The sequence below is a fragment of the Lagenorhynchus albirostris genome, chromosome 2 (assembly GCF_949774975.1).
Source record: "Lagenorhynchus albirostris chromosome 2, mLagAlb1.1, whole genome shotgun sequence".
NCBI classification, from domain to species: Eukaryota; Metazoa; Chordata; class Mammalia; order Artiodactyla; family Delphinidae; genus Lagenorhynchus; species Lagenorhynchus albirostris.
This window is the reverse complement of record NC_083096.1, coordinates 125,879,693-125,902,004: the sequence shown is the minus strand read 5'-3', so window position 1 is coordinate 125,902,004 and position 22,312 is coordinate 125,879,693. Positions and strand designations below refer to the sequence as shown.

At 35.5% G+C, this 22,312-nt stretch overlaps 1 protein-coding gene across 1 annotated transcript in view; it reads left to right on the top strand.

Annotated features, from left to right (window-relative positions):
* The window catches only part of LRRC7 (leucine rich repeat containing 7), a 507,812-nt gene extending 485,981 nt beyond the window's left edge, over nt 1–21,831 (top strand). Inside the window, exons 26-27 of the mRNA XM_060142541.1 lie at nt 8,653–8,727; nt 21,724–21,831. Coding sequence (XP_059998524.1) covers nt 8,653–8,727; nt 21,724–21,831 — 183 coding nt within the window. The remainder of the gene's footprint in view (nt 1–8,652; nt 8,728–21,723) is intronic.
* The last annotated feature ends 481 nt before the right edge of the window (nt 21,832–22,312 follow it).

Here is a 22,312-nt window from a genome sequence, read left to right as displayed (position 1 = left end):
TATACAGGTAAGAAATGAAAACACTCTCAATATAAAAATTCAAATAATATAGAAATACAGAGACTAAAAAGTGAGGGAAGAAAACCTCCCTTTTCACTCTACCCCACACTGCCAATGCACAGCCGTGGCCTAAGAGCCATTTTGTCAGTCAATGTGTCAGGAATCCACAACTAGAGTGTCCTCTGGACATTTGTCACTGGGCTTTTTGACCTCCTGATTTCACCGCCAGCCCTAAGCAATACTTCTAGTATGGTCTACTCTACATAAAACCATATTTTATCTAAAAGAATCATAGTTTGACTGAATGTAGTTTACAATACAATAATTTTTCACTTTAAAAACCTTATTTTAGCATAAGTGACAAAAAAGCTTTGACTGAATTCTTCACTTTTCAATCCATTATTTTGAAGTGTTGTAGATAGTGTCAAAAAATTTGACAGCTGAAGGGGCTTTGAGGAAGACTGCAGGGATGATAATCAGAAAGCTGATTACTGATACTATTTTAGTAGTACCTAGGAAGGAGACGCCACAGCCACCTACAGTTACCCACTCTTTTTTTAATGGCGTCTACTATTTTATGCTATGTATAAAGATGAGAAGAGGACTTCCCTGGTGGCGCAGTGGTTAAGAATCTGCCCGCCAATGCAGGGGACACGGGTTCAATCCCTGGTCTGGGAAGATTCCACATGCCATGGAGCAACTAAGCCCGTGCAACTACTGAGCCTGTGCTCTAGAGCCCGCGAGCCATAACTACTGAGCCCGCGTACCTAGAGCCCATGCTCCACAACAAGAGAAGCCACCGTAATTAGAAGCCTGCGCACCGCAACTAGAGAAAAGCTTGCGCACAGCAACAAAGACCCAATGCAGCCAAAAATTAATTTAAAAGAAGAAAAAAAAAAGCTGAGACGAAAAGCCAGTAGGAACTCTGATCAAATCAGTAAACTGTATGAAGTTCAGCAATCCATATATTCACCACCAGTTGAGGTCTTATATTAAATACAGGCTTTAAAGAATTCATAAAGTAAAAGAAATGAAAAATATTTCACCTATTTTTCCCAAAGAGGCAAGAAATCTGGAAAGACATTATGTGGAAGAGTGTGATCACTTACTTTTAAATGAAAATATGAAAATCAAATGAAAGAAAATTCTTTTTTTAAGCTTAAGAATTTTACCAAGAAATAAACAGGAAGAAAATGTACGTTCAGTCAACAATACACAGACTCCCAGAGATTTTTAACTGTTAAGGAATAATTGCAATACTGAAGCAATCAATAAAAGGAAAATTACAATTATAATTCCTAACAGGAATACCTCAGAGATATTGGGGTTTGTTTCCAGACCACCGCAATAGGATGAATATTGCAATAAAGCAAGTCCCTCGAAATTTTTGGTTTCCCAGTGCATTTAAAACTTATGTTTACACTATATTGTAGTCTGTTAAGTGTGCAATAGCATTATGTCTAAAAAAATGTAGATACCTTAATTCAAAAATACTTTATTGCTAAAAATGCTAACCATCATCTAAGTCTTCAGCGAGTCGTAGTAATAACATCAAAGATCACTGATCACAGACCACCATAACAAATAGAATAATAATGAAAAAGTTTGAAATATTGCAAGAGTCACCAAAATGTGACACAGAAACATGAAGTGAGCAAACGTTGTTGGAAAAATGGCGGTGATAGACTTGCTTGACAGAGAGTTGCCACAAACCTTCCATTTTAAAACTACATTGCCTGCAAAGTGCAATAAAGTGAAGCACAGTGAAACAAGGTACACCTGTATAAAGTAATCAAAGCCAAACATAATTTCAACTCTTATATTCAAATTCCCCAAAAGAGAGTAGTGCCTGGTGATCAGCACCAAACTATTAAAAAAAAGAAAATCGATTTTTTGTAGTCAATTTGTCATTTCTAACAGGAATCTCAGATAAAAGGAAATAAACTGCTTACTTCTTGGTTGTTTTTATCAAGTCATAAGGGCAGTATCTTGAAAACTATATGTTTATATACATTTTTCTTTTTGGCTACTAAACAAAGCTTTACAATGACATAAAAGAATGGTGCAAGTGTATTTTTTCTGTTAGAATCACACCATTACGTTGTTACTAAGATATTTGTAATCACATAGCCAATTTCTATGGGTTTAAATAGTCTCCTGTTGCTCCAATGCATTATTTTTTTAATAGATCCTTATTGGAGTATAATTGCTTCACAATACTGTGTTTCTGTTGTACAACAAAGTGAATCAGTCATATGCATACATATATCCCCATATCCCCTCCCTCTTGTGTCTCCCTCCTATCCTCCCTATCCCACCCCTCTAGGTCATTGCAAAGTCCCGAGCTGATCTCCCTGTGCTATGCTGCCGCTTCCCACTAGCTAACTATTTTACATTAGGTAGTGTATATAAGTCGATGCTACTCTCACTTCACCCCAGCTTCCCCCTCCCCACCTTGCTGTGTCCTCAAGTCCATTCTCTATGTCTATGTCTTTATTCCTGCCCTGCCACTAGGTTCATCAGTACCATTATTTTTTTAAGATTCCATATATATGTGTTAGCATATGGTATTTGTTTTTCTCTTTCTGACTTACTCTGTATGACAAACTCTAGGTCTATCTGCCTCATTACAAATAACTCAATTTTGTTTCTTTTTATGGCTGAGTAATATTCCATTGTGTATATGTGCCACATCTTCTTTATCCATTCATCTGTCGATGGACATTTAGATTGCTTCCATGTCCTGGCTGTCGTAAATAGTGCCACAATGAACACTGTGGTACATCTCTTTTTGAATTATGGTTTTCTCAGGGTATATGCCCAGTAGTGGGATTGCTGGGTCATATGGTAGTTCTATTTTTTACAAATGCAACCAAGTGATTTTTGTTTTAATATTTCTTTATTTTAAAATTAATGAAAGAGAATTTTCAATTCCTTTAAACATCTATGCATAAGATTTTTGTGAAATTTTTAGAGGACTTTGGTCAGTTGTATAATTTGTATCTCTGTCTTTTGAGGCTCAAATTTTTTAGGTTTCTAAAACAATTCTTCTTTCTGTTCATTTTTTATGGATTTTACATTTCATTGTTTTGTCAGCTAAAGTTCAGTCATATACTGAATCATCATATGTAGCTGCCAATGCCCTTCTTTTTTTCTCTTTCTCTCCTTTCCTTCCCTCTCCCCTTTCTTCCCTCTCCCCTCTCCTTTAGTTTCTAATGGTCATGGGATAAATCTCTTCACTTGCTGCATATAAATTCCTCAGTTTTTAAGGTAGCAAATTGTTCAAAGCTCAAGAGTTGTCTCTCAGCAATTAACCTTAAAATATTTTGTTTTCATACCTTGACTCATAGAGAGTAATGCTATTGAAACACCTTTATTCTTGATGTGTCTTCTAATAATCACAGGGATTAAGTAAACACAGTCTACTGTGTATGTGTAATGCTGCTTCTGTGAGCTGCATCATAGCTTAATATTAACCTTGCTCAATTCATGAAAAGAAATTATTTGCCAATATTTGACCAAAAAAAAGTTTCCCCTTGCAAGCTATTGAATCTATGGCTGTGTTTGCTAGCTTTATGGGTCATTTTTTTCTCCAGAAACGCTCTTTGAACTTTTATAATTATATGAAAGCATATGATACCATATTCTATAATATATAACCAATGTGTTCTGAATTGTAATTGTATGCAATTTTTATCTGAGATATGGCCTTCCTAGAAACCAATTTCTTAGCATCAGCTAGAGCCAAGTTTTTTCAGAATTTTAAAGAAAAGCATATTTCACAAATTGAAGTTGTAATTCCCTTAAGACAAGTTCTATTTTGGTGTCTACATTTACAATAGCTGAGACTGTCACAGTCATTCACCTTCATCATTAAAAAGCCATATAAAGTTCCTTTCTCCTCTAAAGTTAGAATGTGAAATGTTGGCCTTGTAGACTAACTTTCAAGGAACCTTGAGTCCTTCAAGGTTTATGTCCAGAGGTGCAGAGACTAGGTAACCAATAAGACCAGGTCAGATTTTAACACTGTGAAAAACCTTCTATACTCATCCATTTTCAAAATTACTTGCGAAAAGTAAAACTTTTTAAAAACCCATTATGGGTACTTTTGGAAAAACTTCATTTATGACTTATATGAAGACTGGTTTAAAAACTGGGGAAGAAATGTGAAATGGCAAAAGGTCAAGCCTATTTGTAGCATCCGGCCAGTGCTCTCCAGATTAGCTTTGGTTCAAACCTATGGGGGTCCCTCTGTGATACATGAGTCCATTGTGTCTGTGTCTGTCTCAAGCACACCCAGTTACTGGTGTCTGATAGGAGAAAAGACTTGCATTCTTTGGAAAGGACTGCAATACTTAGCTCTGTTGTGAGATGCCCTCTAGAGGTGGTACTAAGGGAAAACCACTGTGCTGTCAAGTCACTAAGGAACATGAGAGCTGGTGATGAGGTGCAAAACATTAGAGAAACACACTCAGAAATGCCATAAGCCAGTAACTAGACTCTAGCAGCCATTGTTACAGAGCTGATGTTGGCTTGGAGCTACCAAAGGAAGTAGCCTCTAAAAGTTATTAAGAACCATCAGAAAGCCCTCTTGTTGGGACCCATGTTCATTATTGAAAGTAAATAGTAATTGGAGCCATTATCACTGACAGCCACCACTAGGAAACCACAGATGATACAGGAGAGACTTTCCAGCCCTCTTCCCTTCCCCTTCCCTAAATCAAAGATGCAAATCCTCTTATCTGTTGGGAATTCAAGGTAAAGATAATAAATGTCGGCCTTTCAATGTACTCTAAGACTAAGAGTAATGAAGAATTTTCTGACAGTAAATCTGGTACAGTTGGGAGACTCTGAAATCTCTTATTGCAGGCTTTGCTGGAAAGAAAGACCCTGGATTGTAGCTCAACCTTCAGACTTTCAATACTTATCATAACATTTATAGACCCTATACTGAGTGCCACACACACTGCTACAATGAACTTTTTGAAAACAGAGTCAAAGTTTTCATATTTCTCATCAATATTTCATCATAACAGAGACCACAAAAATGGGTTCAGAGTTATTTGGTCTCTTTCATATGACAGTGTTTATATGTAATACATAAATACAGTGAAAACTCAGGGCACTGGGCTTTTCAGGCAGTCTTTGGGGAAGCATTCCACCTCCAAAATAATGAATGCTACAGACCATTATCAAACATAACACTCATTGCTATCTGTTTTGACTAATGTGGCAATATGCTGGCTGATAGGATATATATAGAGAGAGAGAAAGACACAGAGAGAAAGAGAAACTATGCCAATGGGCAGTAGCAATTTCTTAGTTGGTAAAACTTATTGATTGAAAAGAAATATTAATGCTTTAGAAAACAGCAATAAATGCTTAGGAAGACTCAGGCCACCATAAGAGAAAGCTTCAAAGCAAGTCTCCAGAACAGTGGTTGAACCCCACAGAGCTTTGTGATGATTGAAATTAAACCTGCTAGAGACATGGCTTTGGTATTCTTTCAGCAGTCAGTCTGTGGAGTGTTGCCAGTTCCTCTCAGCATTGCAATATGATGGCCACAATTCAGTTCCTATGGTCTGGATTCATACAAAAATTATTAAAACTGTTCCTGTACAATAAGCTGAAGAACGGCAATCAAAATTAACTAGGTAGCATAGACTTTGACTGCTGGGATAAAATAATAGTCAAAACAACTTTGCCTTCAGCATCCAGAGATGCAGTGTCATTCTGCCTGTTTTACAGAGACCGCAACAGCATAAAAGGGGGACCACCAGGGGAACTGAGTACTCATATAGTCTCCTGGATTGATGGAGTAGGAGAGTTATGTGCCCAGTATGAAAATGACTGTGAGGATTATATGTGTTCTCACAACCAGTGCCATTCACTGGTCTGGTGGATTAGTCATTGTGCCTTATTTAACTGTCCCTTTCAAACAACCAGTTTTCTTTTTCCTTCTGAACTGACCATTTGTACAACTGAACTGACCAAAGTAACTAGCTGTTTGAACATCACACCAAATTGTGACACCATTAACCTAAAAGATTGTTTAAGTTTTTATTACTATTTTCTTAATCCTATTAGTGCCTAATCATTGTAGAAATATTAGAAAACACAGAAAAGCAAAAAGAAAGAAAAAAATATACATATATATGATGTCTCATTACCCAGTACAACCACTGCTAATGTTTAGGAGTATATTCTTCCAGTTATTTTCCCACACAAATATACATTTAAACATATTTCAGCAAAAATAGTATTATGCCACACATAATGTTTTATAACTTGCTTGTTTCTCTAAGCACCAGTGTCCTTCTATAGCTGTCATCTAGGACTCCATTTTTAATGACCACATATCGTTCTATTGTATAGATTTACCATAATTCATTTATTTAATCCCCTGTTATTAGACATTTACATGTGATTTGTAATTTTTATTATTACAAATAATACGGTGATGAACATATTAGTAAATACATGTTGCATACTTATCCAGTTATTTCCCTAACATAAGTTCTAGAAGTCAAATTACTGGTTAAAGTTATGCAGTTTTCTAATATTTTAATACTTACTGTAGTTTCATCTTTGAATGGGAAAGATAACAGGTTAAAATCAGAAAGATAAAAATCATTCAAAATCCTTAAATTAATGTTTCATAAAGATCTAAAATGCTAAATTAGAACACATAGAAATATTTTAACTAGGGTCTGTTTGTTAAACCATTTACAAAGACATACACACATAAAGTTATGGGTTTAAGTGAGAGTTATTAAGTTTACAGATCAGTAAATGAGATAATTTTCTAAATAACAGGCAAAGCCATTAAAATATTATCTTCTATGAATACTCAAGAATTAAAAACAATAAGAGCTGAATTGATATATAATTCACATACCATAAAATTCACCCTTTTAAAGTGTAGTTAGGTGGTTTTTAGTATATTCACAGAGTTGTGCAACCGTCACCACTATCTAATTCCAGAACCCTTTTATTACCTTAAAAAGAAATCTGTACACATTAACAGTCACTCCCCTTGCTTCCCAGCCCCTAGCAAACACTAATCTGCTTTCCATTTTTATGCATTTGCCTCTTCTTGACATTTCATATAAATGGAATCATACAATATGTGATTTTTTGTGACTAGCTTCTTTCATTTAGCATAATGTTTGCAGGGTTCATCAGTGTTGTCAGTACTTCATTCTTTTCTATTGCCAAATAATATTCCACTGAATAGATATGCACATTTTGTTTATCCACTCATCAGTTCATTCTTAGTATATTAATCAAAATCTTGTCACCATCATGTTTAAAGTACTTCAGTAGCTCCCAAAACTGATAAAGATGTCCATTAAAGACCCATCTTGATCTGGTCCTTACCTACTTTGGGGGATTGATATGATTTTCTCCCATGTTCCCAACCACATCCACTCGAACCCTTCCACAACCACTGCAGTCATAACAGAACTACTTGCAGCTTCCTGAATGTAACAGGCACTCTCACTTTTGTATGTGCTATCCCTTCCATGTAGAATATCTTTCCTTATCTGTGTGGATAACTTTTACTTGTCCTTTATGATTCCGTGCCAGATATCTCCTCTTCTTAGGAGCTCCAACACATTAAGGTTAAGCTGGATGCAACATTTTAAATAATCTATTATATTGATTACCTCTATCATAACACTTCTCACACTGTTTTATAGTCGGTTTTCTTGACTTTTCTTCTCCTATATAGTGAGCTCATCGAAGGCAAAAATTATATTCTGTATATCTCTATAACACCAGCAATCAAGGCCTAGCATATGGTAGACATTCAACAAGTGTTTGCTTTGTGTACATGATCAGTAAAATTAATTTGGCATTTTTATAAACTAAATCAATTTAGGAATTTTGTAACTATATAGCTGCAAACTTTATACGTTGGAATTTTCTTATGTTTTATTTGTTCATTTTACTTTAAAATTCTCAGTAACATATAAAGTAATACTCATTAAAATAAACCAGTCTTATATGTGATTCTAGTAAGGTTTTTAAAGTGTACGTTGAATTTACAACCTATCAGATAGGAGACATTTTCAGTGAGGAATAACTTAAGACAACTTCAGAAGTTATACAAAAGTTACACAAAAGATGGTTTAGAACCATACATCAAATTATTTAAGAAAGAAATTAAGACTATGCCATGAAATTAATTTATAAATCATAAATGCACTTTAAAAACAATATGAGGGCTTCCCTGGTGGCGCAGTAGTTGAGAGTCCTCCTGCAGATGCAGGGTACACGGGTTCGTGCCCCGGTCTGGGAAGATCCCACATGCCGCGGAGTGGCTGGGCCCGTGAGCCATGGCCGCTGAGCCTGCGCGTCCGGAGCCTGTGCTCTGCAACGGGAGAGGCCACAACAGTGAGAGGCCCGCGTACCGCAAAACAAAACAAAACAAACAATATGAGCGTTTTGTGCAAGTAAAAATGTTGCTTTTCTTAAACTTGATTTAGAGGGTGGTGCCTTGCTTAAAATACTATAATAATATTTTAACCTCACATGTGTAAAGTGTTTTTAATCTGTTTTCACTGTTTTCTATGTGAATGAAAAAGTTTTTAAGTAGATCTAGTTCTTGAAAATAGAATCCTAACCTCTGTTACTTCTGACTTATAGGGTATCTTTGTTACTAGGGTTCAGCCTGATGGACCAGCATCCAACCTGCTGCAGCCTGGTGATAAGATCCTTCAGGTAAGACATAAAAAGCAATGCTTTCTAAGGCCAACACTGAAACAAATATGTACCCAAGTTATTAAGCTGAATTTGAATTAAGTGATTGAACATAAGTTCCTCTTACATTTCTTATTTGCCTTTATTGTTCTGGGGTTGAGAGGCAGGTCAGAAACCATTTCAGACCTATAGAATCCTATATCCCCATTACCTGGCACATGGCAGGTGTTCCGAATGTTTTTGTTTAAATGAATTTTGGGAATGAAAGAAGAATTGATACATACAGGAATCTGTGCATAAGTATCAAGTGTAAGTAAGAATATGAAGTACCCAAATAGGGTATCTATGTGACTTTAGATGAGGGAGAAGAGACTGTCCATGTTTAATTTCTCAACAGTAAGCTTATTACTGTTTGAATAATATGAAACACCTGGTTATATCTCTCTACTCTCCCTGCTGACATGTTTGAACAAAAGTTTAGCTGTATACAAGGTGACTTTTTAAAATGTATTGTGTGATGGAAAAAGACATTTCCCTAACTTAAAGCTCTGCATATCAAAAAAGGATCCCTCCAGTAAACAGTTAAGTACATGCTTGGTATAACCTCATCCATTTTGCTTTCTTCGTCCTTCTCTCTTAATTCACTTCCACTTAATCATTTCCTACATCACAGGGCAAGGCTCTTAAGTATCATCAATTTATTTAAGATTCAATATTTTGACTTATGACCCCAGAAATTTTCCACTGTGTAACTGGATGGAACTATCTAACATTGCAGAGATTCGATTATTTGGAGAAATTATAAAATGGTTCAACATAATAAATTGAAGATTTAGGGACACTGGGAACACAGGAGCCTTCTGGTCAGATTGGCTATGCAGATAGTTACCAGAATGCAAGGGCCCCACTCAACTCAGCTCTGAGGAGATCTTCTACCTTCTATTTATTGAACTCTCTCAAAGATCCCAGAAAAGTAGAAACCCTATATAGATAAATTGTCTTAGCATTTTATTCTCACACATATTTTAAACTAACTAACAAGATCATGAAAACTCAAGTTTTCAAAAATGATAATTATCTGAAAAGACTGCGGGTTGCTCCAACCTTTGGCAATGTCCCAGGAGAAGTACCATCCAAAAGGTCCAAGTCAATTCCATGCAAGCAGAAGACCAAACCAGCAGCTGGTCTTTTGAGTTAAAACATTGAAACAAAAAAAAGACACATAAAATCTAAATATTTTCTTTAACCACTTTATTATTGAAGTTCTATATTTTTTAATTGCCTAGCTAGCCCTTTGATCTTAAGCATTTTATATCATGTCTAGAGAACTCACATTCATTATATGTAAAATGAGTTTATACTACAGCTAAGGTCCCCCAGCTCAAAAATTCAACTGTTCAATAATTTTATCAATTTCCACGGAAAATGGCTAAGAATAAACTGACAGCGTAACTCCCTAACACTGGGTACATGCTGCTGTTTAGGAAAGGAAGTGGCTAGTTTTTTTCTCTACTGAATTTCAAAGAAATTATTTTGAATCTCAGAGTCTGTAAAAAATGAAGCCAGTTCATCTGAGATCTCTGATTTATTAGAATGCCAAGCTGGGTAGAGAAGCCTTCCATAGCTTGAAACAAGTTTGGGGACTTTGCCTTCATCCATGACAGATGGAGCAAAAGAAAGACTTTTCCTTCCAAATTCAGAAATATTTAAATGGTATAAAAATGTTATATAGATAGAGATCTACAGATACAGATATAGATATAGACATCCTGCAGAAGGAAATGAGAATTAAGGTAATATCTAGTTGCAGGGTTAGAATACACTTCTGGCTGTGAAATTCTAGAAGGGTTATATGTGGGAAAATGAGGGTTTAGTATTTCTAGTCCCTGAGATGTATACAGAAACAGCAAAGTGCACAGAGAAATGAATTCCCAGTGCAAGAAGTAGGAAGGAATTATAAGCCAAATCAGTTAAAAGTCACAAAAACTGCAGAAGAGCTGCACCTGGGTTTTCTCTTCTCTCCACAAATGACTATAAAGGATGTAACATTTTATTTTTGCTATAGAAGTTTTTTGTATCTAGTATAATAAAATCAAAGTCCATTTTCAGTAAAAGAAAAATGCCCATAGACCTTAATCAAATAAATTGCTGTATTTACAGTTTCATTCATACTAGTTAAAAATAACAAGTGGCCAATTATATTTTCTGAAGGAAATAAAAATGGCTAATTCTAAACTGAAATCATTGCCAACATCAGATGCTAAGAAAGGAAATTATATATTTGTCTCTTTATAATACTGTGGCTCTTAGTTTAAAGAACACTGGAAAAAATGAGTTTATAACATTGAGTTATCTGTCACTTACAAGATCATTAGAATATCTCCTCACTGGAGCAAATTTATTTACAAACCTTTGTGAAAGCATACTACCTGGAAAATCAAGGTAAAAGGAAAAAACAAAAACGAATGAGCTCCCCTTTAAGTGATGGCAGTTATTGGGTTTGATCTAACCCAACAGCAAGTAGCAAAAGAGATATAAAATAGCAAGAGATATACCTTTCCCAAATTTCCCCCAAACCCAGAATTTGTTATATAAGAGCTATCTCTTTTTTTTTCTGTAAATCTTTTTACCCACTATTCTCTTCTTATTCTGCTATGGTATTATGAGCATGTTATTTGAGTTACATGAAGATGTGTGTATTAAAGGGTGATGTTAATTAAAACATATTTACATGATTATTCTGTCATTTTACTATTCATTTTCCTAGAATAGATACTGTAATTCATGTGCATATTCAAATGACTTGCTGTGCTTAGCAAGTCATTTTGGTTTAAGACAGTGTGGCATGAGGAAAGAGCACTGTGCTAGGGCAACTGACCCCTCACAGCCTTACCTTCTGTCAAGTCGAATTACAGACGAGTGAAAGAGAACCAGGGAAAGCACATGGAGCATAAAAAATGTTATTCAATTGAGCCGTGTAAATTTGCCGATATCTGACCATTTTTGAAGTGGCAGTTTTGTTGATTTAACATCATAGTTTCTTTATTCTAATGTTCTTTGCAGTTAAAAAATTCAGTCTAATTCATTATACATTTTATAATTTAAAGTATATTTAAATATAGAATATCTATTAATTATAGTTACTCTGTTGAAAAGATGAATAGACTGGAAAAAAAAGGATGTATTGTACTTGATAGTTAACATGACTCACAGTTGTAGCCTACAGCTCACCTGTAAGTATATTGTATTCTAGTCTATCATGATAGTCAATACCTATCCTCTTCATTTACCTGCCCCCACCCCTTCCCAAGACAAGAGCCTAACTTTGACAAAAGAGAAATTATATTATTTATAATTAGTTTATGACATCCAGTTCTACTTTGCAATAATTTTAAGAGTTTGGAATTTGTAATCCAAAGTATATTCCTGGTCTATGGCTATATCTCGAAGATACCAAAATAGAATAATCAAAGAGATGATAATTCGAACAAACCTGATATGTTGCGCCTTTTTTAAAATAAATTTATTTATTTTATTTATTTATTTTTGACTGAGTTGGGTCTTTGTTGCTGGGCATGGACTTTTCTCTAGTTGCGGTGAATGGGGCTACTCTTCGTTGTGGTGTGCGGGCTTCTCATTGCGGTGGCTTCTCTTGTTGCAGAGCAGGGGCTCTACATTGTAAGCATATTGAGAACCTGAAAAATCGTACAAAATAATATATCCCAACATATTTAACCATGCAGCCCTCTTGACCAACAACGTCAATTAGCCACTTCCACAGAACACACTTAAGGGAATACCTCTAGTAGAAGCAACTCACTGGGTCCACGGCTTCATTCCAGAGAGTGTTCATGTTCATAATTAATATCATGAGTCACTAAGAATGGGTTAGAGTACATTTATTTCTCTGAATTCTTTAAAATTTCCCCCCAAAAAAGACTACAAAAAGTAAAGAGGAGAAATTTGTGTTATGGTTAAAATGAAGTGTGGGACCCTTAAAGAAATAAAGTATTTGGAAATTTCACTAAAGCATTTCCTAACAAGGCTAAATAAGTTAACACTTTTCTATTGTTGATCTTATTTGGTGGTTTAAAATCAAAAACATTGGAGAGGTTTGGGGAAAGGTGGGTTGGGGGGGTAGGTGGGGGGTAGGGGGTTGGGTGGGTTCAGCATCATGTAACTCTTAATGTTCAGAGAAATTATTGCTTATAATGATAAAATACATGTGCAAATATTTTTAAATAGCATTTGGTTAGAAGATAACCAAAAATAGTTTTTTAAATGTGTATGATTTTATATGCCAGTTTCACTGCATACCTTTATCCATTTGATTTGTTCATAGTGTATAAAGTTCAGCACAGATACCTAATTAGAGACGGAGTAAATACTTTTTGCAAATCAAAAAAATAATATTTAGGTACTAAGTGAAACATGAAAAACAATAAAGACAAATTAAGTTCATTAAGCTGGCTCTAACTTCCATAATTTGGCTGAAATAAAAGTAACATCAATTAAGCACCCATCTTGTGTCATTTAGAACACACAACAACCCTGCAAGGTATCTGTTGTTGACAGAGGTTAAATAGTTCATTTGAGCCTCTTCCATCATACAACACTGATTCTCCTGGAGCAAATTTTACTGATAGCATGACATTTTCCATTCCCTGATTTGGCAAATATGATTAAATGCCCACAATGTACAAAGTGTGATGCCAAGCCACGTGAACATTGCAACAAGGAAATAGAACTAAAGTTCTACCTTTACACACCTAGCCCAGGAAGTAGACGTGCCCAAAATTACACAGAGCAGAAAATGGAGGAAGAGAGACAGGAAAAAGCTGACTTCAACCACGCAACAAAATCAACTCCCAGTCTGTTTTCTCTTAACAGCAAGCTCTCCACCAAAACAGAGACCAACCTGGCTACAAAGAGTTCCCTGAAAATGAGAGGCTGATTTTGCAGTTCCTTTTGTGGTCAAGTACAGAAATAAAGTGCAGCTAGTTGGGGAACTGCTTGCAAACCAAGATAGGGAAGTCATTTTTTAGAGATGCTCATTCCACATGCTGGTTTTGAAGAAAACAGGCATTCTAAAGTCAAAGCAGATAAACAAGTAAATATCCTCAGGATTACTATTTATTACCATTTCCATGCCTGACTTTCTATACAAATAATGAACAAAGTCTTCAGTTGAGTCTCTTCTATTTTGCCATGTCTTTTTTTGAGCCTGAATTCATGAAACATTCAAGCTGCAGTACATGTGTGCATTTAAGACAGAAGAGAAATTCTTATTTATGTTTTATTCCATGAATATTATTTTAACCTTTATTGGAGTATAATTGCTTTACAATGGTCTGTTAGTTTCTGCTTTATAACAAAGTATATCAGTTATACATATACATATGTCCCCATATCTCATCCCGCTTGTGTCTCCCTCCCTCCCACTCTCCCTATCCCACCCCTCTAGGTGGTAACAAAGCACCGAGCTGATCTCCCTGTGCTATGCAGCTGCTTCCCACCAGCTATCTATTTTAAATTTGGTAGTGTATATATGTCCCTGCCACTCTCTCACTTTGTCCCAGCTTACCCTTCCCCCTCACCGTATCCTCAAGTCCATTCTCTAGTAGGTCGGTGTCTTTATTCCTGTCTTACCCCTAGGTTCTGCGTGACGATTTTTTTTTCTTTTCCTTTTTTTTATTTTCCATATATATGTGTTAGTATACGGTATTTGTTTTTCTCTTTCTGACTTACTTCACTGTGTATGACAGACTCTAGGTCCATCCACCTCACTACAAATAACTCAATTTCATTTCTTTTTATGGCTAAGTAATATTCCCTTGTATATATGTGCCACATCTTCTTTATCCATTCATCTGTTGGTGGACACTTAGGTTGCTTCCATGTACTGGCTATTGTAAATAGAGCTGCAATGAACATTTTGGTACATGACTCTTTTTGAATTATGGTTTTCTCAGGGTATATGCCCAGTAGTGGGATTGCTGGGTCGTATGGTAGTTCTATTTTTAGTTTTTAAGGAACCTCCATACTGTTCTCCATAGTGGCTGTATCAATTTACATTCCCACCAACAGTGCAAAAGGGTTCCCTTTTCTCCTCACCCTCTCCAGCATTTATTGTTTGTAGATTTGTTGATGATGGCCATTCTGACCAGTGGGAGATGATATCTCATTGTGGTTTTGATTTGCATTTCTCTAATGATTAATGATGTTGAGCATTCTATCATGTATTTGTTGGCAATCTGTATATCTTCTTTGGAGAAATGTTTATTTAGGTCTTCTGCCCATTTTTGGATTGGGTTGTTTGATTTTTTGATATTGAGCTCCATGAGCTGCTTGTAAATTTTGGAGATTAATCCTTTGTCAGTTGCTTCATTTGCAAATATTTTCTCCCATTCTGAGGGTTGTCTTTTGGTCTTGTTTATGGTTTCCTTTGCTGTGCAAAAGCTTTGCAATTTCATTAGGTTCCATTTGTTTATTTTTGTTTTTATTTCCATTACTCTAGGAGGTGGGTCAAAAAGGATCTTGCTGTGATTTATGTCATAGAGTGTTCTGCCTATGTTTTCCTCTAAGTGTTTGATAATGTCTGGCCTTACATTTAGGTCTTTAATCCATTTTGAGTTTATTTTTGTGTATGGTGTTAGGGAGTGTTCTAATTTCATTCTTTTACCTGTAGCTGTCCAGTTTTCCCAGCACCACTTATTGAAGAGGGTGTCTTTCCTCCACTGTATATTCTTGCCTCCTTTATCAAAGAAAAGGTGATCATATGTGTGTGGGCTTATCTCTGGGCTTTCTATCCTGTTCCATTGATCTATATTTCTGTTTTTGTGCCAGTACCATACTGCCTTGATTACTGTAGCTTTGCAGTATAGTCTGAAGTCTGGGAGTCTGATTCCTCCAGCTCCATTTTTTTGTTCTCAAGATTGCTTTGTCTATTCAGGGTCCTTTGTGTTTCCACACAAATTGTGAAATTTTTTGTTCTAGTTCTGTGAAAAATGCCAGTGGTAGTTTGATAGGGATTGCATTGAACCTGTAGATTGCTTTGGGTAGTATAGACATTTTCACAATGTTGATTCTTCCAATCCAAGAACATGGTATATCTCTCCAACTGTTTGCACCATCTTTAATTTCTTTCATCAGTGTCTTATAATTTTCTGCATACAGGTCTTTTGTCTCCTTAGGTAGGTTTATTCCTAGATATTTTATTCTTTTTTGTTGCAGTGGTAAATGGGAGTGTTTTCTTAATTTCACTTTCAGATTTTTCATTTTCAGTGTATACAAATGCAAGAGATTTCTGTGCATTAATTTTGTATCCTGCAACTTTACCAAATTCATTGATTAGCTCTAGTAGTTTTCTGGTGGCATCCTTAGGATTCTCTATGTATATTATCGTGTCATCTGCAAACAGTGACAGCTTTACTTCTTCTCTTCCAATTTGGATTCCTTTTATTTCTTTTTCTTCTCTGACTGCTTTGGCTAAAACTTCCAAAACTATGTTGAATAACAGTGGTGAAAATGGGCAACCTTGTCTTGTTCCTGATCTTAGTGGAAATGGTTTCAGTTTTTCACCATTGAGGACGATGTTGCCTGTGGGTTTGTCATATATGGCCTTTGTTATGTTGAGGTAATTTCCCTCTATGCCTACTTTCTGGAGGGTTTTTATCATAAATGGGTGTTGAATTTTGGCGAAAGCTTTCTCTGCATCTATTGAGATGATCATATGGTTTTTCTCCTTCAATTTGTTAATATGGTGATTCACATTGATTGATTTGCATATATTGAAGAATCCTTGCATTCTTGGGATAAACCCCACTTGATCATGGTGTATGATCCTTTTAATGTGCTGTTGGATTCTGTTTGCTAGTATTTTGTTGAGGATTTTTGCATCTATGTTCATCAGTGATACTTGCCTGTAGTTTTCTTTCTTTGTGACATCTTTCTCTGGTTTTGGTATCAGGGTGATGGTGGCCTCGTAGAATGAGTTTGGGAGTGTTCCTCCCTCTGCTATATTTTGGAAGAGTTTGAGAAGGATAGGTGTTAGCTCTTCTCTAAATGTTTGATAGAATTCGCCTGTGAAGCCATCTGGTCCTGGGCTTTTGTTTGTTGGAAGATTTTTAATCACGGTTTCAATTTCAGTGCTTTTGATTGGTCTGTTCATATTTTCTGTTTCTTCCTGGTTCAGTCTCCGAATGTTGTGCATTTCTAAGAATTTGTCCATTTCTTCCAGATTGTCCATTTTATTGGCATAGAGTTGCTTGTAGTAATCTCTCATGAGCCTTTGTATTTCTGCAGTGTCAGTTGTTACTTCTCCTTTTTCTTTTCTAATTCTATTGCCATGAATTTTTTTTAATACTACCTTTTTTTTAATATTTTTTTAATACTTTTAAAAGCCACTTGAGACTTCAAACTTCCTCACATTTAAAAGTGCAGTGTAAATTTTTCATTGGAACTCTCTAAGAATTTAAGGTCTGTAGGTCAGATTTTTTGATAGGAAAATTTTTCAAATGACTTGGCATATAGTTATTGTAGTACTGCTTATACAGTATACTCAGCCCTAAATATATCCTAATATTTAATGAGACTACTCTAGCAGATTAAAATTCTGCAATGGGAAATAATTCCAGGTAGTTAATGGGAAACATAAATATAATTACCTAAGATTCCCACTGTTTGGTCTCATAATTTCTGGCTGTCAGGATTAGACAACATGAAGGCTTGCCCTATAACTCTAAGATGGTTGCTGTATATTTTCATTTTCCCTCATCCCAAGAGCTATAGGCAGTCAAAGGACACTATATTAATGTACTAATGTATATCTAACATACAAAATACATGTATACTGGCCCTTTAAATGTTTGTCCCTTGTGGGTTAGTTTAAATCAATTCAAAATCATATACCAAGTCTCTAATCCCATTTCTCTTCCGAATTCTTAAAAGAATCATGCTGTCCTTCTTATTGGATAATCCCACCAATTTTGTGGCCAAGCCTTCTCAGAAACTAGTTTTTAAGTTTAGAGCTTTGAATAATAAGAATACAACAGAATTCCTGGGAGAATTACAACATCCTCTGGAGAATTTCTGTGATATAAACATCCGTAATTTATCCACTTAACAAAATATTTAGCAGAAGAAAATCAAAGATAAATTCAGGAAGGAATAAGAGGATGAAATCCAGAAACCGAGTACGTTTTACAGTAAATTGATGAGCTGTAATCACAAAGCTTTCCTTTTTGTTAGAATTGCAAATGTTATTTTCATTAACCTTCCATCTTGTCATGTCTAAATCATGCAAAGGGGCGATTAAAAAACCTTTTGTGGCACAGATGTCAAGTGGAATTAAAACAAGGAAGGATACCTTCTGGAAAAAACATAAAAACTATTGTAAAATGAACCTTTATACTTCAAATCAGCTAAAGCCAGAAATACATTAATTATACATTCTTGAAGCATAAAATTTTTAGAATATCTTTTCTTTCATAGATTGTTTTCTTATTAACTTCATTTTGACTTAAGCCATTCACTGAAGTTGCAATTTCCTCAAAATTGCACACATTTTATTATAATCCATGATAGTCTGTGTGTTTATATAAAACATACGTAGCCAAATGTGGCAACATATTTTAAAACTTTATTAATTTAACATTTGTTCTTCAAATCATCTTTTGTATTATATTATATACATATTCAAAATGTCAAATGCATAAATGTAGATTATATGCATTTATGTTTCAAAGCTTCATCAGATTTATACTCTGCAATTAATATTAAATAGTATCCTCCTTTATTTCCTAAGCTCTTCTATTCACACACATGAAACAACCATGAAACCTTTCTAGTTGAAATATTGTGATTTTTCTGAACTTCATGTTAATTGGAAAAGCCCTGCACACATGTAGTAACATAATTGTCTGATTCCCTGTCTGAACCATCTAAGATGTAAGCCAGATAGCCATATTCATTTGAACAAATACAATGTAAATTCTCTTGGCTCTTCTGTCCTAAGAATATAAATGAAAGTTCTCTAGAACTGAGATTCTATCTTCTCCTTCCATTCAAACCCCTCTGTCATTACCTCCCCTGGTATCAGGCCTACCATAATGTTCCATATCAAGAAATAGGGCAATTGGGCCTCCCTGGTGGCACAGTGGTTGAGAGTCCGCCTGCCGATGCAAGGGACGCGGGTTCGTGCCCCAGTCTGGGAAGATCCCACATGCCGCAGAGCGGCAGCTGGGCCCGTGAGCCATGGCCACTGAGCCTGCGCGTCCCGGGCCTGTGCTCCGCAACGGGAGAGGCCACAATAGCGAGAGGCCCGCGTACCACAAAATAAAAAAAAAGAAATAGGGCAATTAATCTTAACAAGTGAATTAATTTAATGAACCTAAAACATTTGTTTCAACCTCACAACACCAATGAAACAAATTGTGTCAAGATACAGAGTTGTGACATAAATTCTCATCTAGCCACTAGCTGTGTGAGCTTGGATATTTCATGTAACTCTCTGATCCTCACATTTTCATCTTTAAAAAAAAATTAAGGTTAACTAAACAGTTCCTTCCTCTGACATTTCGTCCTTCTACTCTTATGGCTTAATGAAAATTGTATTTCTTAAATTCAAGAAAGTAATAGTGAAGTAATATTAATAATAGTAGCTAACATTTATCGATTGTTTACAGTGTTCCAGGCCTTGTCCTAAGCAGTTAACATATATTAACTCATTTAATCTTTAATAAACTTTCTAAAATAATTTGCTTTCTGATCTTTCAGAATCCTTTCGGTAATTTGAAGCCATTCCCAGGCAGTCCCTAGTTGTGGTCTTTTAAATAAGCCTCTTTAGATTCACCCAAGTTCTGGCTTAGAGCCAAAACATTTCTGCGGACTAGAATTACAGGTAGAGTCCTAATGTTTATTTGACACAGTGGTCTAATTTATCAACCTGCTTATTTCCTTCTGGGAAATCAACTCTTTGTGTTTCCAACTATATAATTATCATTTGTACTTACAAAGCATGACAACTAAAAGCCAATGCTTTAAAGCAATATTAAAAGCTAATTTATACAAGGAGTCTCCCTAGCTTGAATCAGAACCTGGACTGTGGGTCTGAACATCTTGAAGCCTTGTTTCTTGGAAACAGACCCAGATTCCAGGACAGAATTAATCAAGCTATGCTCTTTCTCTGCTCTTTCCTCTGTGCCTCAGAAAACTAGGGTTAATTGAAGCCTCTAGGAAATACCTGATCCTCGTGGATTTCCTGCTACCTTTATGAGCCCTCTACCTTGATTCCCCTTCAGGATCCCCTTTCCAGTTCTCCTCCTGCCAGTTTTCCTGTTCCCTCCCCTCAATGCATTGGTATCCTCGTTCTTTAGTTCAGCCATCAGGCTAGCGTCTGCTTTCTGCCATCCTCTAGCAAAAAGGATTGGGCCCTGTTTCACCTTTCCCTCCCTCACTTCAGACAAATTTACCTAGATGCCCAGGTCAACAGCAAACACTGTCTTTAAGTTCTATTCTACATATCCAAAGCCATGGCTCCATCCTGCTCCCCTAGTTAGATTTCCCTTCTTTCACAATGCTCCCTTTTAAACTTATTCTCTGATAATTCTCTCAGCATTCCATGTGGTAAATACCAGAGTGTGGTAAAAACCTAACTTCTGTTTCTAATGCAGCCACCCTGACCTCCTTCCTGAACTCCAGTCTCTTATTTCTAAATATATGTGCAACATTTTCCTTGCATGTGTCGTCAGTACCACAAACTCCGTTGTCTTCCCAACTAAGGCTGCTGCTCCTCCAAGGTTTCCATTTTCTGTTAATGGCATCACAGTTTGATTCTTGTTTGTTTTCATACCCTTGTCCAATCAGATGCCAAATCTATTGATTCTACCCTAAAAGTTTTCTCCTTTTTATTTCCTCTCAAGTCTCATTGCCCAGGCAGATAGTCTGACTTAGTCTTTCTACTTTTGAGATAGTTCACACGTAACTACAACAACACAATTAAGCCAGAGTTAAAACTATAAGAATGAGAGATTTAGCATTTTGGTAGATCCAAATTTAGGACTAAATGTTATTTTTACCAGTACTAGAATAAGTTAAATTAAACTGTTAAGAATCTGAATGAGAATTACAGCTTTTGCAAACACTAACGAAAAAAATTATGGTAGGAGGTGATATAGCAACAATTTTAAAGGGAAAATGTTGATTATTTTATCATGATCAATGAAATATCAGTTCAAATCACTAGAAACAATTGCAGTGTTATTATGTCAGCAAAGTATTGAGAGAAATAGTAAGAATATTATGGTATCAGATTACTCAGCCCTAGCTTAGCTGTGTGACCTTAGTCATGTTGCTTGGCCTCTCTGAGGTGTAGCTCTTTCATTTATAAAATAACAAGATGAATCTAGATCATACAGAAATTAATTCATTTCTGGATGGGATTGAGAACCACTGCTATAAATAATGAATATATTTGCATTCAACAATGAGGGAAATAAAAATTATCTTTTTAATATAAAAACATGTAAATTAAGGACTTTTCAGTGGATCAAAATAAGATCTAACTATACTATATGGTTTGCATGAGTGAAACATTTGACCGTGTTGATGGGTTTATATCAGTGATTATGCAACAAAAAGGCAGTGGTCCTATGAACACTTCCGAACCATCTCAACTAAGTTCCTGCAAACAAATCAGAACAACAAAACAACTATCATATTTCAAATGTATCTGTCTGTTACTGACCAGTATATCTCTATGATTAGCACAGTGACTAGGACTATACTAGGACAATCCTAAGTAGGATATACTAGATACTTGATAAATATTTGTTGAATTAGTAAATTGAGTTGAAGCTGGGTGAAATAAGTTGTTCCCATAATTGCAATTCTGCTGTGAATTTTAAAAACACATGACTTGGTTGCTCAATACTCCCTTGAATTTTATTGTTAGAAACAATGATATGTGATAAACAAGTATCTTACATTGATTGCCCTGTTTTATTTGTGTGTTTACAGGCAAATGGACATAGTTTTGTACATATGGAACATGAAAAAGCTGTATTACTACTGAAGAGTTTCCAGAACACAGTAGACCTAGTTATTCAACGTGAGCTTACTGTCTAAATATTTTTTATAAATAGTGAAGATACGTCTAGCCAGACCTAATGTTCAAAAATAAATTTATACATAGAAACAAATTTTGCCAATTGCTGGACCAATGGCAAACATTAGTGCCAAATGTATAATACTATATGTTAGCACTGGTCATCCTTAAAAATGTTAACTATATAAATATGATGTTCATGTGGTTATGTATTATTTTAACTGTCAGCCTCTGGCTGTGCATTGGTGCAGTTTTGGTTTTGGTTTTGTTTTGTTTTTTTTAATCAAATAAGTTTCTTCTTGAAGTGGATTTCATATAATTTCGGAGCACGGAAGCACACACAAGCTCTTTACGAATTCTGCTCTCCATCAGAAACACTGCCTCAAAGTTGTATATGCCTTTATATAGAAAATACAAATATAAAGAATTGTAATTCCCATAAAATATTTCTAGCACAAGGTACATGTTGGCATATATACAAAAAGAATATAGAGAAAAAAC